General features: G+C 43.7%; 1 protein-coding gene across 6 annotated transcripts; it reads left to right on the forward strand.

Moving 5' to 3' along the window:
* Positions 1-416: 416 nt before the first annotated feature.
* Positions 417-12037, forward strand: ZNF620 (zinc finger protein 620). 6 transcript variants are annotated; one of them, XM_077992211.1, is made up of 5 exons: positions 417-514; positions 684-756; positions 5858-5984; positions 6817-6930; positions 10310-12037. In XM_077992211.1, exons 2-5 carry the CDS (start codon positions 733-735, stop codon positions 11311-11313), a joined length of 1269 nt encoding a protein of 422 aa, XP_077848337.1. In that variant the 5' UTR covers positions 417-514; positions 684-732; the 3' UTR covers positions 11314-12037. The 6 variants fall into 6 exon arrangements, with proteins under 6 accessions (XP_077848337.1, XP_014986782.1, XP_077848339.1 ...); XM_015131296.3 differs by having other exon boundaries at positions 417-501; XM_077992213.1 differs by lacking the exon at positions 5858-5984.
* The last annotated feature ends 514 nt before the right edge of the window (positions 12038-12551 follow it).

The following is a 12551-nucleotide window of genomic DNA, read 5'->3' on the forward strand; positions in this document are numbered from 1 at the left end:
GACGTAGTCCATACACATTCGGCCTTCTGAGTGATGGGCTCGACTTTCCCCACGCCCACTTTTCCCACTGCAGCGCACCCACACAATCCAGGCAGTTTTGGCGCATGTGGAGGGAGCGATGGTCCCTTCATTATCTGGAAGGACACCCACAGTGGCAAATACCAGACAACCATGAATAATACCCAGGATAGTAACCATTCTGTGGCCTGAGCTGGCCGGACGTCATGCCCCGAAGGAGCTACCAGGTGTGGGCGCTGCAGGATCCCCGTCTGGGGCTGCCCGCTCGGGCCCGAGTTGTCTCAGGCAGTAGGGACACTGGCGATGGCGGCTGGGGCAGGGAACCACAGAGACTGGCAACTTCCCAGGTTCCTAGAGAGGAGGGGCATGGAAAACGCACTTCCGGCGGAGGGTCCCACGCTTCTCTCGGTGTCGGCTGCAGGTGGTATTTCCACGCTTTATCTGCGCCTGCGCCGCGCGGGGTTCGCGGTCAGAGCAGAAGAGGTTCGCGGTCCGGGTGACTGATTGGTTTCCCTGGGGCTTGTTCTGCCTGGTTTTCCAACCCCTTTGCTGTTTGGGGTGAGGGAGGGGGTAGCGGAACGGAGAGGAGCCCAAGTCGCATAGAGGGCATTTGCGGGGTGCGAGGCAGCATCAGTCTCACCCGTGCTTCTTTATTTTCTCTTCAGTTTCACTTCTCCTAACCCCGAGGCAGTGTGTGAAGCTGGGACGCCAGCCATGCTCCAGACCGCTTGGCGCCAGGTGAGTGAGCATCCTCTCCCTCCCTCTCACCCTTTTGATGTCAAGAGAGAACAGGTGTCACTTCTGCATTCAGATCTTGAGTTGTGTAGGCTAGTGGCTTCCATTGTACATCTGTCACTATGAGAGGGATGGAGAGGTAAGAATGCCCAATTTAAGTGTGGGGGGATTGGTTGGGATTTGGCAGTTGAAGCCAGCTTAAAACTGAAAATTCTGAAATGTGGAAATCTGCATTTATTACATCCAATAAAGACCCCTTTCACCCCAATCCGCAGGCTTGGAGAAGTATTTGCTTCTCCAGTATAGCAATTCTAGTAACTGTTTTGTAGATTCCATTGTATTTTCTACATAGGTCATCTATAAGTAAAGATAGTTTTACTCCTTTCTTTCCAGTCTGGATGCCTTTTATTTCATTTTGTCTTGCCTCACTGTACTGGCTAGAAACATTATTTCAATATTGAACAGAAGTGGTGAGAGCAGATATCTTTGTCTTATTTATGCTTTTAAGGTGAAAGCATTCAGTCTTTCACACTGAAGACTGATGTTCACTGTAGGTTTCTTGCTTTTTTGTTTTGTTTTGTAAATGCCCTTTATCAGGCATTCTCTTCTATTCCTACTTTGGTGAGAGTTTTTATAGGAATGGATGTTGGATTTTGACAAATGCTTTTTCTGTGTCTATTTAGATGATCATATGGTTTTTCTCTTAATTAATTAATTAATTAATTAATTTAGAGACGGAGTCTCACTCTATCGATAGGCTGGAGTGCAGTGGCGCGATCTTGGCTCACTGCAACCTCCACCTCTGGGGTTCAAGCGATTCTCCTGCCTCAGCCTCCTGAGTAGCAGGGACTACAAGCACGTGCCACCACACCCAGCTGATTTTTGTATTTTTGGTAGAGACCAGGTTTCACCATGTTGGCCAGGATGGTCTCAATCGCTTGACCTCGTGATTCCCCAGCCTCGGCTTCCCAAAGTGCTGGGATTACAGGTGTGAGCCACGGTGCCCAGCCTCTCTTAGTTCGTTAATGTGGTGAATTACATTACATTATTTTTCTTTCAAATATTAAACCAGCTCTGCATTGGGATAAAACCGACTTCGTCATGATGTATTATTCTTCTATTAGTACTATATATTGAATTTAATTTGTTAAAATTTCTGTGTCTATGTTTATGAGGTATTGATTTGCAGTTTTCTTGTGATATCTTTGTTCCATAGAATGAGAAATACTCCCTCCTCTTTAATATTTTGGAATAATTTATGTAGAGTTGATTGCATTTCTTCTTTAAATGTTTGGTAGAATTCACCAGTGAAGGTATATAGGCATGGAATTTTCTTTCTGGTAAGATTTTTGAGTCCTTTGGTAGATATAGGGACTACTCTGGTTATCTGTCTCTTTTTATTTGTTTGTTTATTTATTTTTATTTTTTGACACGTTTTTCTCTATGTTGCCCAGGCTGACCTCAAATTAGGCTGAAGTGATCCTCCCCACTCAGCCTCCCAGGTACCTGGGACTACAGGCATGCATCACTATGTGCAGCTTAAATGAGTTTTGGTAACTTGTGCCTTTCAAGGAACTTATCCATTTTATCTAAGTTGTAGAAATTACTCACATAAAGTTGTTCATAATATGTCCATATCTTTTATTATCTGCAGTGGTGTCACTTCTTTTATTACTAATATTAGTGATTTGTGTATTCTCTCTTTTTTTCTGGGCACTCTGGCTAGCGGTTTATAAATTTTATTAATTTTTCTTTAAGAACTAGCTTCTGGTTTCATTATTTTTCTGTTTTATGTCATTAGTTTTCACTTTGATCTTTAATGTATTTTTTACACTTATTTTGTGTTAAATTTGCTATTCTTTTTTTAGTTTTAAGGGGGAAGCTGAAGTCACAGATTTGAGATCTTTCTTCTTTTTTGTTTTGTAAAATAGGCATTTAGTGCTATAAATTTCCTCCCAAGTACTGCTTTGGCATTATCCCGCAAATTCTAGTACATGGTGTTTTCATTTTTATTCAGTTCAGAGTACTTTGTACATTCTCTTATAGAAGTGTGTTACTGACTTTCCAAATATTTGGGGATTTTCCAGGAGTCTTTCTGTTATATCAGATTTAATTGCATTACAGTCAGAAAACATACTTTGTATGACTTGAATCATTTTGATTTTTATTGAGCTCTCTTTTATGGCGCAGACTATGGACTGTCTACCTATCTACATTGTCTTATATGAATTTGGCCACTACAGCTTTTTTTTTTTTTCCCCTTTTGAGACAGTCTTACTCTGTCTCCCAGGCTGAGTGCAGTGGTGCAATCACAGCTCACTGCAGCCTCGACCTCCCAGGCTTAAGTGATCTTCCCAAGGAGTTGAGACTATAGGTATGGACCACTGTGCTTAGCTAACTTCTTTTTCCTAGAGACAAGGTTGCCCAGGCTCGTCTCAAACTCCTAGATGCAAGCCATCCTCCCGCCTCCACCTCCCAAAATGCTGGGATTACAGGCATGAGCCACCATGCCTGGCCTTACACTTTTCTTTGACTAATGTTGTCATGGTATAGCTTTTATTTTGGTATATCTATTATTTTGATATATCTATTATTTTGGTATATCTGTTATTGGTATGTCTATTATTTTGATTTTAATTTATGCCTGTCTTTATATTTAATGTACATTTATTAAAGGTGGCAGATAGTAGGTTCTTATTTTTTTAAAAATCCAGTATGACAATGTTTGCCTTTTGGGATGTTTAGATTATTTACATTTGATACCATTATTGATATGGCTAGAGTTGGGCCAGCATCTTTCTACTTGTTTTCTAATGGTCCCAACTGTTCTTCGTTTCCCTTTATCCTCTTTTTCTATTTTCTTTTTTTTTCTTTTGTTTGAGACAGAGTCACTCTGTCACCCAGGCTGGAGTGCAATGGTGCGATCTAGGCTTATTGCAATTTCTGCTTCCTGGGTTCAAGCAATTCTTGTGCCCCAGCCTCCCACGTAGCTGGGATTATAGGCACACACCACCATGCCCGGCAAATTTTTTGTATTTTTAGTAGAGATGGGGTTTCATCACATGGGCCAGGCTGGTTTCGAACTCCTGACCTCAAGTGATCTGCCCACCTCAGCTTCTCAAAGTGCTGGGATTACATGCATGAGCCACCGTGCCTGGCTCTTTTTTTTTTTTTTTTTTCCATTTTCCATAGGATTAATGGTATGTAAATATCAGGCATTGTTCTTTTCAGTCTTTCCAAATGATCCTTTCTCTGGCCTTGGTTAGTTTTCCCACATCCATGTACTGATCTGTATTTTGTTGAATACTCTGATAATTGAGATTCCATCTCTATGCAGCCCTCTCCTCGCTAGCATTCTGTCCTATAAACTCAAGCTGCCTTGGTCTCTTCAGACTCTACAAGGAAATATGCCAGGTTCTGCCTCAGTTCCCTCTTCCTGTGTTGCAGCCTGGAAACTCCTCAGGGTAGTAGCTTAGGGAATTACAGGGCTCACCTCTTTTTTTTTTCCCTGTTTCTCAGGGACTGTTGTCGTTTTTTGCATGATATCTTGAAAATTATTTTTATATAATTTGTCCAGTTATTTTGTTTCAGGCAGGAGGGAAAATCCAGCCCCCATGATTCCACCTAGATAAGAACTGGAAGTTTTCCCTTAGCATTTTTTTTTTGAGACAGTCCCACTGTCACCCAGGCCAGAGTACAGTAGCACAATCACGGCTCACTGCAGCCTCGACCTCCCCTAGGCTCAGGTGATCCTCCCACCTCAGTCTCCCGAGTAGCTGGGAGCATCACCTTGCATGGCTAATTTTTGTATATTTTGTAGAGACAGGGTTTCACCATGTTGCCCAGACTGGTCTCAAACTTCTGAGCTGAAGCAGTCTTCCCGCCTTGGCCTCCCAAGGGGCTGGGATTACAGGTGTGAGCCACTGCACCTGGCCTGCATTTTCAAAAACATTACCCTTTTACTTTTGCTGTTTAGTCTGTTGCCATCACGACTTCCCAGTCTTCATGTGTGTATTGTTTTTCCTTCTCTGAAAGCCTGTAGAATCTGTTGTGTATTCTCATTTTTCTGAGACTTCTCAGTTACATGCCTATGTGTAGATATTTTTCATTCATTGTCCTAAATACTTTGTTGGTCCTTCCTTCTCTGTGTTGCTTTTAAGGAGATAGAATATTTTACCAAGTTATAAACAACAGTGCACATTTACAAAATCCTTAGCTCATCCTTAGTTCTGTGGTTTGAATTGGGCCCCTTTTTGTTTGCTTCCCCTTCTGCCGGAAGTTGAGTTTCGTCTTTGTCTGCTTTTCTAGTCTAGTTATCATTCATTCTTTCTCTGCCTTCTAAAATTCTGTTTATGCCTCTAGCTGGCTTTGACTCTTCTCTCTTTTTTTTTTTTTTTTTTTTTGAGACAGGGTCTCACTCTGTCACCCAGGCTGGCATACAGTGGTGCAAACACAGCTCACTGCAGCATCGACCTCCCCAAGCTCAGGTGATCCTCCCATCTCAGCCTCCCAGGTAGCTGGGACTACAGGCATGCACCACCACACCTGGCAAATTTTTTATCTTTTGTAGAGACAGGGTTTCACCCTATTGGCCACATGGCCAGGCTGGTCTCAAGCCATCCACCCGCCTCAGCCTCCCAAAGTGCTAGGATTACAGGCATGAGCCACTGTGCCCGGCCAGCTTTGACTCTTCTCTTGGGCTATTATGTTACTATCACTTTAGTAGGGTTAGGGAGAGAGTGGAGATCAGTACAAAAGTGTTATTCACTGTGTTTATATAGATGTCCCCTGTGCATGTGCACACAAAACCCACACTGGGGAAAGGAGTCCAGAGGAACAGATGGGCACACAGAGCAGGGCACAGTGGAGGCAAGCAGAGATCAGCAGATGAAAATAGAACTGTTTGCTGGGGATGACCACAAAGGGGTGCAGAGACCCTTGGACTCTCCTGTTGGTGCGGGCAAAGATGGCTGAGGGCTGGCCTCTGGTGGAGTGCTGGGTAACTGTCCTTGGCAATACCACTAGACCCAGTAGGTCTCTGCCCCACTACTTAGCCTGGTCCTCTGCCCTCATGCAGGGTTTGAGCAGGAACCTGTTGTTTTAGGAACCAGTGACCTTTGAGGATGTGGCTGTGTACTTCACCCAGAATGAATGGGCCAGCCTGGACTCTGTGCAGAGGGCCCTGTACAGGGAGGTGATGCTGGAGAATTATGCAAATGTGGCTTCCCTGGGTAAGACATCTCTTCTTCTTGTTTTTGGCCTCTGCCCTTTGAGCATCCTGGCTTCTTTATTCCTTAGAATTTTGTAGGGTTTCTTTTTTTTCTTTTTTTCTTTTTTCTTTCTTTTTTTTTTTTTTTTTTTTTTTGAGACAACAGTCTCTGTCGCCCAGGCTGGAGTACAGTGGCGTGATCTCGGCTCACTGCAACCTCCACCTCCCAGGTTCAAGTGGTTCTCCTGCCTCAGCCTCCCAAGTAGCTGGGATTACAGGTGGGCGCCACCACACCAGGCTAATTATTGTATTTTTAGTAGAGATGGGGTTTCTCCATGTTGGCCAGGCTGGTCTCGAACTCCCAGCTTCAAGTGATCCTCCTGCCTTAGCCTCCCAAAGTGCTGGGATTACATGCGTGAGCCACCACTTCTGGCCCGAGAACTTCGTGGGGTTTCTCATAACTCCCTGTTGCCCTGAAGGCTGAGCTACCTGGAGGTTTCTGGGTGGAGAGAGCCTGTGTTCCCAGGTTTTGAAATCAGCTGTCTCTCCAACCCTAGGAGGGACTGTACCCAAAACATGGGGGAAAGGAGCTCTTGGGAGCACAGCAAAGCCCCTTGTGTCTTCCAAGTTCTCTGAAGAAAACTTGAGATTCCCTTATGTCAGCGTGGGATTATTCTGGGACTCTGTGCCGCTTTGTGGGAAATTGCTGTCCTCCAGCAGCATAGATTAAGTTTCTCCCTGACTCACCTCGTCTCTCACTACCTGGCTCAGCAGATAAAGATAAAGGGGGGGCTGCAAGAGGACCCTGGTTCCTGATTCCCCTTACCTTTTCCTGTTTCTTTCTCCCTGGGCAGCATTTCCATTCACCACGCCTGTTCTGGTCTCCCAGCTGGAGCAAGGGGAACTGCCATGGGGCCTCGATCCCTGGGAACCTATGGGCAGGGAGGCTCTCAGAGGTATCTGTCCAGGTGAGCATGAGAACCCACTAGATGTCTTTTTGGCTTGGCTTGCTTTCTTGTTTTCACATTTCATTGCACAAGAAGTGTTCCTTCTCTTGGAAGACTGTTTTTGTTCCTGTGGAATGATTACATGAGATTCTCTTAGTTCGTGGTGGTAACCTACCTCAACTGGGGAAGTGCCAATCTCTTTTAAGACAGGAATGACTGTAAGATTTCTTTGCATATTCATCTTTGCCTCTTCTCCTCACAACCTGCCAAGGGAGACTGTCTGATTGGGCAGCACTTAAACCAGCTCATTTCTTCTCTGTCATATGAAACCATTTTATTTTTCTGCCAGTTTGTTTTTGCAAAGATGAGAATGTCAGCCACCTTTGGAGGAAAATAGGCTTCTGGCAACATTGCTGGCCATCTGCATATCACAGGCTATATTGTTTAAGTACTGACTTAAATAATAAAAAGTTTATTTTTATAATGGAAATTTTCAAATATATGCAAACACCAGCATAATGTACTCCATGTATCCTTCATCCAGCCTCAACAGTCACCAATATCCTTTGATTCTTATTTCATCTTTCCCCCACAGATACTTAAAAAAATTTCTGAAGCAAAATTTATTGTAAATTAAAGGTGAATAAATTCCTCACTTTGATGGCTATTGATATAAGAATTAACAATAGGCTGGGCATAATGGCTCATACATGTAATCTCAGCACTTTGGGAGGTCGAGGCAGGTGGATCACTTGAGGCCAGGAGTTCAAGACCTGCTTGACCAACATGGTGAAACCCCGTCTCTAATTAAAAAAAAATATATATATATATATGTATATATATATATGTGTGTCTGTGTGTGTATATATATGTGTCTGTGTGTGTGTGTGTGTGTGTATATATGTGTGTATATATATAGCCAGGCCTGGTGGCTTATGCCTGTAATCCCAGCACTTTGGGAGGCTGAGGTGGGTGGATCACCTGAGGTCAGGAGTTCAAGACCAGCCTGGCCAACATGGTGAAACTCCATCTCTACTAAAAATACAAAATGTTAGCATGGATGTGGTAGCACGTGCCTATAATCCTAGCTACTTAGGAGGCTGAGGCAGGAGAATCGGTTGAATCTGGGGGGTGGAGGTTGCAGTGAGCTGAGATCACACCACTGCACTCCAGCCTGTGGGCGGCAAGCCACCCAGGTGCCAAGGCAAGAGACCGAGGGCACAAGCTGTTCTAGTATAATAAAGAAAATATATAATAAAAGAGTAAGAATAGTTATACTAGAAATAGATTATATATATGATTGTATATTAATATTAATAATCGTTAGTTTGTAGCATTACTCTTTATTCCGATATTATAATAATCTTTGTTCTGTGATTATAACCTAGGAAAAACCAGGCCATACAGAGATAGGAGCTGAAGGGACACAGTGAGAAGTGACCAGAAGACAAGAGTGTGAGCCCTCTGTCATGCCCAGACAGGGCAACTAGAGGGCTTCTTGGTCTAGCAGTAGCACCAGTGCCTGGGAAGGCACCCGTTACTTAGCAGACTGGGAAAGGGAGTGTCCCTTTCCCTGGAGGAGTTAGAGAAGACTCTGCTCCACCACCTTTTGTGGAAGGCCTGACATCAATCAGGCCCGCCTGCAGCCATCTAGAGGCCTAATCGTCTCCCTGTGATGCTGTGCTTCAGTGGTCACGCTCCTGGTCCACTGTCATGTTCTGCCCTGTACACCTGGCTCCGCCTTCTAGATAGCAGTAGCAGAATTAGTGACAGTACTAAAGCCTTTGAAATGCACAGAAGAAATAATGATGTAAGCTTTTCCCTCTCTCTCTCCGCCTCGACTACCAAATAGGGAAGGGCCCCCTGTCTGGTGGACGCATGACTTGCGTGACCTTACCTATCATTGGAGATGACTCTCACTCCATACCCTGGCCCTTTGCCTTGTACACAATAAATAGCACGGCCAGGCATTTAGGGCCGGTCTCCGCATCTTGGTGGTAGTGGTCTCCCGGGCCCAGCTGCCTTTTCTTCTTTTTCTTTGTCTTGTGCCTTTATTTCTACAATCTCTTGTCTCCACACATGAGGAGAAAAACCCACAGGCCCAGTAGGGCTGGACCCTACACCAGTCTGAGTGACAGAGCGAGACTCTGTCTCAAAAAAAACAAAAAAACAAAAAAACAAAAAACATCAAAAATTAGCTGGGTGTGGTGATGTGCACCTGTAGTACCAGCTACTGGGGAGGCTGAGGCATGAGAATCGCTTGAACCCAGGAGGGTTGCAGTGAGCCAAGATTGCGCCGCCGCACTCCAACCTGGGTGACACAGCGAGACTCTATCTCAAAAGTAAATAAATAAATAAAACATAGTATATTTTTTATTCTTTCTTCTTCTGCTTCACCCCTTCTCTGCCTGTGAAAATTTTCTGTGCTCTTCTGCAGATAATGCCCATTACTGATCCACTCCCAAGTCTTGAGTTTAAGTTGTACCTTTCTGGATGTGACCTCAGGACCCTACGTCATCTGAGTAAAAATATTTTCTGAACAATTTTTTTGTGAATGCATGCAGGCTGAAGATTTTATTTAATCTGCAAAAGGTTTTGATAGTGGAGGGAATATTTCTCTTTGGTTTTCCCTTATTATCATGTGAGTTTAGTAGTTCACTTTTCAAACTGTTGTATTAAACAAATGCACAAACTATGAGACCTTTTAGGAAAAATAGCAAGCATCGTTACCAGGCCCTCTTTGGGACTTACGTTCACTCTTAGATGAGTTCTTCACATTTCCACTGCTCTTTGGTTTTAAAGGCAAGCCTCCAAACCTTCCTTTCTCCTTCAGGATGCTGTGGTGGTTGCCATGTATGGCATCCTCAACCACTGCATGGGAGCCTGCTGCTTTACTAGAGCTAGCTTGATGGTAGAGATCAGCTCTCTTTTCAAGATTATGACATGGATGATGTCTTCTAACAAGCATCTCTTAAGGAGTCTCAGCCTGTGGGACCTGTTGTAGTGCTTGAGCTGCTCAACCTGCCCCTTCTCTAATCTCGGGAGTCTTCGTCTCACTTATGGATTTCCATATGTTACTTTTCTATGTTTGTGTCTTTATCCACCTCATTCACTTTTCTCTTAGTCTTTCTGCCCTAATTAACAGTCTGCAGTTTTCTGGTTTGCACACTGTTTGTAGGAATGTCTCCTGGCCTTGCTTGCCTCCCCTCTCATAGAGTTTTCATGTCCCTGCGGGGCTCTGTTGTGTGGTGATCTTAGGCAGCCATCTTGTGAGCATATTAGAAAATATTCATATACTCAGGGCAAATTAGAACCACTTAATTCTGTTTCTTCTTCAGCACAGATAGTGTGTGTGTGTGTGAGATCAGGGATTGACACTTGTATTTTCTTTTTGTGATAGGAGATGAGGCCAGAACTGAGAAGGAAAGATTAACTCCAAAGGAGCATGTGTCCAAAGAAACAGTGTCCTTCCGACTGATGGTGGGGGTGCTGCCAGGGAATGTTTCCCAGCACCTTGACTTTGGGAGCAGCCTAGAGCAGCCCCAAGGTCATTGGATAATTAAGAAAAAGTCAAAGAGGAGACATTTCACAGATACCTCAGCCAGGCACCATGAGGCCTATGCGGTCAAGAATGGAGAGAAGTTTGAGAAATTAGGAAAAAATATTAGTGTCAGCACACAGCTCACTACAAATCAGACAATTCCTAGTGGTCAGATATCTTATGAATGTGGACAGTGTGGCAGATATTTCATTCGAATAGCAGACTTCCACCGACATCAGAAATGTCACACTAGTGAAAAGTCTTTTGAATGCAAAGAATGTGGAAAAGACTTCAGATATAACTCATTACTTATTCGGCATCAGATAATTCACACTGGAAAGAAACCATTTAAATGTAAAGAATGTGGAAAAGGTTTAAGTTCAGACACAGCCTTGATTCAGCATCAGAGAATCCACACTGGAGAAAAGCCCTATGAATGTGAGGAGTGTGGCAAGGCCTTCAGTAGCAGCTCTGTCTTCCTCCAGCACCAGAGGTTCCACACTGGGGAGAAGCTCTATGAATGTAACGAATGTTGGAAAACTTTCAGCTGTAGCTCAAGTTTCACTGTCCATCAGCGAATGCACACTGGGGAGAAACCTTATGAATGTAAAGAGTGTGGAAAACGACTAAGCTCCAACACAGCCTTGACTCAGCATCAGCGAATTCACACTGGGGAGAAGCCCTTTGAATGTAAGGACTGTGGGAAGGCATTCAATCAGAAAATAACCCTGATTCAGCACCAGCGAGTTCACACTGGCGAGAAACCTTATGAGTGTAAAGTGTGTGGTAAAACCTTCAGCTGGTGTGGAAGATTCATTCTGCATCAGAAACTACACACTCAGAAGACACCTGTCCAAGCATAGGGCTATCCATAGTTAGGCCTACGGTGCCTCTCATTTTTTCTCTTTATTTTCATGCTCTTTTTCAGTGTCCTCACTGTCCTTCCTGGGTAGACACTTGGCTTTCATCATGAAATCTTCCTTAAGTTTTTTGAACTCCTGTTTCCCCAACATGAAGTCTCTTTATGGTTAGAGAAGACCAAAAAAAAAAAAAAAAAAAAAAACAACCAAACTTAGAAACATAAAAGGAAATGTAAGTTTCCAGATTTAAAGGATATGCTGGGTGCCCAGCAGGATGGATTCAAGGGAAACCTACATTAAGGAAAATTGCTGTGAATTATGAAAACACCAAGTTTGAATAAGAGCATCATGGAGGAAAAAAATGAGACCCTAAAAAGTTTCTAGAGAGAGAAGACAAAAGATCAGAAATTAAAGTGGGGCCAGGCGCGGTGGCTCATGCCTGTAATCCCAGCACTGTGGGAGGCTGAGGCGGGCGGATTACGAGGTCAGGAGTTCAAGACCAGCCTGACCAATATGGTGAAACCCTGTCTCTCCTGAAAAAAAAAATACAAAAATTAGCCAGGCATGGTGGTGCATGCCTGTAATCCCAGCTACTCGAAAGGCTGAGGCAGTAGAATCACTTGAACCCCTGAGGCAGAGGTTGCAGTGAGCCAAGATCACACCACTACACTCCGGCCTGGGTGACAGAGTAACACTTTCTCTCAAAAAAATAAAAAAATGAAAATGACATTAGATTTTTCAGCAGCAACCTTCAAAGTCAGATGAGAATGTGTATGCCTTCAGACTTCTCATGGAAAATGTTTTCCCCTGCAATTCTATACTCCAAAGTATGAGGCCCTTATACTTACAAAGTATAAGGCAATTCAGGCCCTTTAAATCTGAAACCTTTATTTCCCATGCATCCTTTCTTATATGTGCAACACTACACAAGAAGTAAACCAGTAAATAAAAAGACAGATACATGGATACCCTATTACAGTCCGTACGTCAGAAGTCTCCTAAATTCAAAAACGGGCCCTGTCCATGTGGAGCCAAATGCATCTTAGAAGACATTCCTAGTAGGGTGCAAACTTCAGAGACCTATCTCAGGTTCAGTGTCCACCCACCCTACTTACTCTTCAGTTTGTCTTCACTAGACAGTTGTAGTCTGTGCCTTTGCAAAAGTCAGGGTGTATATACTCTTTGAGTCAGGTGCAAGGCACCATTTGTTTTAAATTTATTCTTCTCATTGCTGTTTCAAG

Source organism: Macaca mulatta, chromosome 2 (assembly GCF_049350105.2).
Source record: "Macaca mulatta isolate MMU2019108-1 chromosome 2, T2T-MMU8v2.0, whole genome shotgun sequence".
Lineage (NCBI taxonomy): Eukaryota > Metazoa > Chordata > Mammalia > Primates > Cercopithecidae > Macaca > Macaca mulatta.

What these genes read in the sequence shown, in the direction of transcription:
- ZNF620 (XM_077992211.1), top strand. Translation starts at nt 733, where the DNA reads ATGCTCCAGACCGCTTGGCGCCAG. An exon ending in TCCAGACCGCTTGGCGCCAG is followed by an intron (nt 757 to 5,857) that starts GTGAGTGAGCAT and finishes CTGTTGTTTTAG; the next exon opens with GAACCAGTGACCTTTGAGGA. An exon ending in TGCAAATGTGGCTTCCCTGG is followed by an intron (nt 5,985 to 6,816) that starts GTAAGACATCTC and finishes CTCCCTGGGCAG; the next exon opens with CATTTCCATTCACCACGCCT.